This window comes from Astyanax mexicanus, chromosome 13, assembly GCF_023375975.1.
Source record: "Astyanax mexicanus isolate ESR-SI-001 chromosome 13, AstMex3_surface, whole genome shotgun sequence".
NCBI classification, from domain to species: domain Eukaryota; kingdom Metazoa; phylum Chordata; class Actinopteri; order Characiformes; family Acestrorhamphidae; genus Astyanax; species Astyanax mexicanus.
In genome coordinates, this window is record NC_064420.1 from 44,661,946 (window position 1) to 44,666,962 (window position 5,017).

A 5,017-nucleotide genomic window follows, 5' to 3' on the forward strand; every position below is an offset into this window, starting at 1 on the left:
GAAACCACATAAAAATTAGTTTCTTTGATTTTACCAAATTAAAAAACATCTGGAATATAATCAAGAGGAAGATAGATGATCACAAGCCATCAAACCAAGCTGAACTGCTTGATTTTTTAAATCAGAAGTGGCATAAAGTTATCAAAAAACAGTGTGTAAGACTGGTGGAAAAGAACATGCCAAGATGCATTAAAACTGTGATTAAAAAACAGGGTTATTCCACCAAATATTGATTTCTGAACTCTTAAAACTTTATGAACTTATTTTCTTTGCATTATTATTTGAGGTCTAAAAAATATTTTTTGTAATTTCAGCCATTTTTTCATTTTCTGCAAATAAATGCTCTAAATGACAATATTTTTATTTGAAGTTTGGGAGAAATATTGTCCGTAGTTTACAGAATAAAACCTATAAATACCTATATACCTATAAACAGCAAAAATCAGAGAAACTGATTCAGAAACTGAAGTGGTCTCTTAATGTTTTTTTTTTTTAGAGCTGTGTATATAAAAGATCCCCCCTCTCTGGGCAAAGCGGCGTGACGTCACGTTCCCACAATGCACGCGCTCTTGAACTCGAGTGCTGCTCCTGTGTTTAGAGGGAAAGAGTGCAGGCCCAGAAAAAAAGCTACAAAAATACAGAAAAAAACCCTAAATGTGTAGATTTGACCCGTTTCTGGCGGAGTGAAGGCGGGATGGCCGAGCGGCGGGGTGAATGCGGTGTTAGCGGGGCTCTGTTGGTGTGAAAGAGGAGGACAAAGTGGAGTTCTGCGGCGCTTTAAAGTTTTGTGGTGAGCGCGAGTCTGTTTTTAATGCACACTTTTACTAACCGATCTAGCGCTGAGAATAGCGCGGATTAACTGCCCAGTTCTGGCCTTTAAACCTTTAAAACGTTTATTTTGTCGAGTTAGAAGTGATAAAATGTGCTTTGATCATAGTATAGCGTTAGGAGTCCGACATTAGACGAACGAGAACAGCGTAGCTGCGGAAAAATAAGTTGTTTTCAGCTGTTTTGTGATTTGTAACTACAAAAAAAGCGCTTTTTCGATCATCCTAGATATTAAATCCATGTTTATGTTTATTACTGTGTATATCTGATAGGAGTCTGTGCTCTGATTGTGTGTGTGTGTGATAGTGAGTGTGGCTGCATGGTGAAGCGGGTGATGGGATGTAAATCAGCTACAGGCTTCTGCTGACTAAGAACAGAGCGAAGCCTCCCCTAAAAAGCATGAAAAATTCTCTAAAATACTCTAAAAACGTTTTTAATATTTCACGGTGGCTGTAACATTTATCAGTTAAATTTTCGAACCGTTTAAGGCTAAGTTTAAGTTGGAAATAAAAAAGTGTGTTTAAAGCTTTAAACATTAAGTATATATATATATATATATATATATATATATATATATATATATATATATATATATATTTACTATAGTTTAGTAGTTTCTTCCACACAAAGTCTTTATTTTTTTATTTTACCATCTTGCAACTAAAACCTTGTGGCGTAATTAAAATCTACTTTTGATTCAAGGTGCAAAAATTGGGAAATCAGAAGTAAAAAAAATATATATTTTTTTATGAATTTGAGAAAAGTTGAGAAAAATTAGACACTTTTCTTTGTTACTGTAGCAAATTAAAAAAATGTTTATATAGCCGCAACGCTTCATAAATTAAGCTGAGAAGTTACACTGACCATGAAAGATTCAAACATGTGTTATAGAGTATGTTTGTTTTTATTCAACAGAAGAATAATTTGTTGAATAATTTTCTGTTTTTGCATCTTGTAAAAAAAAAAGGCTTATACCATCAGTAAAATTAAAATATCTGAAGATCTAAAATTTTCTGAAAATGTTAATTGTGAAATACAAAAACTAAAAACTAGAAATTGAAAAAATTGATAAAAATCCACCCCCAAAATCTAAAAATCAAAATAACATTGTAATCATAACTATATAATAACCCAATCTTTTATTTCTGTATTTAGCTTCAGGCAGTCAAAAAATAAACTGATAAACATGTTTAAATTTGAAACAAATTTGAGAGAGAAAGACACTAATTTGTAGTAAATATTTTGTAATGAATGTTTACCTAAAATCAATTCAGTTCACTGTCTGTTCTTTTTATATATTTTATAGTTTTATTTATTTATTTATTTATTTTACCAATAATGTCAATATTTCTACTGCATTGTTTTGTTACAAAAATATGCATCTGTTAAGTTATGAATGAAGCATGTTTATTTATTTTATTTGTCACATTGGTCTTTGTGAACTTGTTATAGGTTTATTTTTTTCAATTAATTTAAAAATCATACATATAAGTCCTGTACTGTGATTTACTGATTGGCCTTTTAGAAGAGATGATGTAATTATCACTAATATTTCAATGTCAGAGTTTTTTTCCCCACTATTAAACAAGGTGTTGTTTATTATACATTGCATTTCTAACTTAAATATTAAATAAATGTGTTAGACACACTGATTTAAAGTGAATAAAAGAAATTAGGTTAGGTTGCACATTGCAAGTTTCTGGGTGTTTAAAAACACGAAGGCTATATAAAATAAAGGAGAAAAAGAAACGTGTAGTTATTGATGGTGTTTTAGATGTGTAGAACTTTATTTTCATTTTTAAAAAAAATATTTATTCATTTATATCTAAGTCTAACTGAATCAGAATTTAGAATATATTTTACTACTAACCTCAAAATGAATGACTGCTATTCTAAAGTGTCCAAGCATACCTGCTAGCAGTATATTGTAGCTGTCTTTTAACGAAATCTAGCCTTTTTTAAATTTTTAAAAACTTTACATGAACAGTAAAAACATTCGGACATTTGATTGGTAGATTTCATAATAAAATTTTCACAGAGCAAAATGGTAGCTAGTCCTGATATATATTTTTTAAAACAAAATTATAAAAAGAGCTCCAAAAAGCAACACTGGTCCTTTTTTCCTAATCCAATTTCATCACTGAATTCTCTGCTTATATTTAAAATAGTTAGTAAATTATGTCTTCACTGTTAATGATGTATAGTCTAAAAAAAAAAAAAAACATAGGCCCTATATAAAGATTTTTTTACCTTTTAACTTTCTGAACCCTGAAAATACCCTTATAGTCTGTTTCTAATGGTTGGAATGTGCCTTATCTCTCTCGTGTCATTTGGGTTTTCTTTTTTTTGGTTCTGTCCACCGCATAGATCCTTTCACGCACCTTCAGATCAGTTGCTAAACATCAGTGTTGCGCACTAACTGGTTTTACTTCTTTTTTTCTTAGATGTTCAGGATATGAGACAATGTTTCATGGGAAGGACCAACTTAACAGCCACCTACAAACCCATGACTCCAACAAGCAGGAGCTGCAGTGCGAAGAGTGCGGAAAACACTACAACACTCGTCTGGGCCTGAGACGGCATGTGGCCACTCACACCACCTCGGTCAGTGGGGATCTAACCTGTAAGGTGTGCCGCCAGGTTTTCGATAGCATGCCGACTCTGCTGGAGCACCTGAGCACGCACACGGGGCGTCCTCCTCCGGGTGGAGTTGTGCGGGAGAGAAAGCACCAGTGTGAGCGGTGCGGCCGACGCTTCTTCACCCGGAAGGACGTGAGGCGTCACGCGGTGGTGCACACGGGCAGGAGGGACTTCCTGTGTCCTCGCTGTGCCCAGCGCTTCGGCCGCCGTGACCACCTCACCCGCCACCTGAAGAAAAGCCATGCTCAGGAGCTGGATGTCCTCACCTCCGTGCCTCCTAGCATTGTGAAGGAAGAGCCGAGCCCCACCATGTGTTCCTCTGGCTCGCCTAAAGATGCCTCCGAAGCCTTTTCTATGGGCATGTTCAACCCCCAAGGCCTGCAGAGTGCCTCTACCTCAGGGGTCAGTCACCATCATTCGTTAGTGCCTGGCCCCCTGCCCAGCCCAATGGGCGTGGGCTGCTACCTTGAGCCAAGCAAGCACCAGCCACCGCAACAGTACCAAGAAGCTCACAGATACCAGCCTGGCTCCGCTACCTCATACCTGAAGGCAGAGATGGAAAACTTCCTGTCGGAACTCCAATGTGGGCCGATGCCGCCACAGGCTTCGGTTGCAAGCTCCACCTCCAGACCTGGCGACCTTCTCCCTGAGGGTCTAGGAGGTCAGGCTGCCCACTTCACCCTCAGGAACTCCGCCTTCGCCACAGCCGAGCCTTCACCCCCTGCTGCTAACATGGACCTCTCCCACCTCTTGGGCTTCCTGCCCTTCGGCCTGCCGCCGTACAGCGCCCCCTTGAGCTCAGGAGGCCTCGTGATGGGATACTCCACCACCACTTCAGCCGGCTCCCCAACCTCTACCTCTCAGCTCTCTGGGCCACTTACCTCATTTCAGCCTCAGCCGCTGCACGAGCCTCAAGCCTCAGGGCATTTAAACCAGCTGTCTGGTTTCTCTCCTACTCTACCTCGATTCCACCAGGCCTTCCAGCAGTAACGCTGCTGATCGGATCCTTCGTGTTTCTGCCTCAATGATTTGAGAAGCTCCATTGTATCATTGCCAAATGGCTTTTTTTTTTTTTTTTAATCATTTAACGCAGTGTACTCAACGGTGTTGTTTTGGTTTGACTCATACACTGCAGCCTGAGACTGTTCGTATGGATTCTATAGAATGAGATGATTACGAGAAATTTGCTCTAGTTTGAATAGAGATTGTTTTTTTTGTTTTTTTAGAATAGTTTTAAATATTAGATTAGATTTCCTGTTTCCTAGTAGGTGTTCCCTATATTGGCTTGTAGTGATTTTAATGATTTTTTTTTTTTTTTTTTTTTTTTGCATCCATTTACAGAGAAATCAAACATTGACTGACTGAATCTTAAGAAATACCTCATAATATTCTTTTGAAGAAAAAGAAGAAGAATTTCAGTGTTCTCCATTGTAAAATGACGCACTTTTTCCGGTCAGAAGCACTTCCTTGACTATAAAAGGTCATTTTGAACTGTGGTCTTGTATACACCATGAACTCGCAGCCTTTACACACCACACATAACCTACCT

At 37.8% G+C, this 5,017-nt stretch overlaps 1 protein-coding gene across 1 annotated transcript; it reads left to right on the forward strand.

Moving 5' to 3' along the window:
* The first annotated feature begins 527 nt into the window (after positions 1-527).
* On the forward strand, positions 528-4,794 carry plagx (pleiomorphic adenoma gene X). Its single transcript, XM_015602023.3, has 2 exons — positions 528-790; positions 3,273-4,794. The coding sequence occupies exon 2, from the start codon at positions 3,292-3,294 to the stop codon at positions 4,456-4,458; it is 1,167 nt and encodes a 388-aa protein (XP_015457509.2). The 5' UTR covers positions 528-790; positions 3,273-3,291; the 3' UTR covers positions 4,459-4,794.
* Positions 4,795-5,017: the final 223 nt, after the last annotated feature.

What these genes read in the sequence shown, in the direction of transcription:
- plagx (XM_015602023.3), top strand. Translation starts at nt 3,292, where the DNA reads ATGTTTCATGGGAAGGACCAACTTAACAGCCACCTACAAACCCATGAC.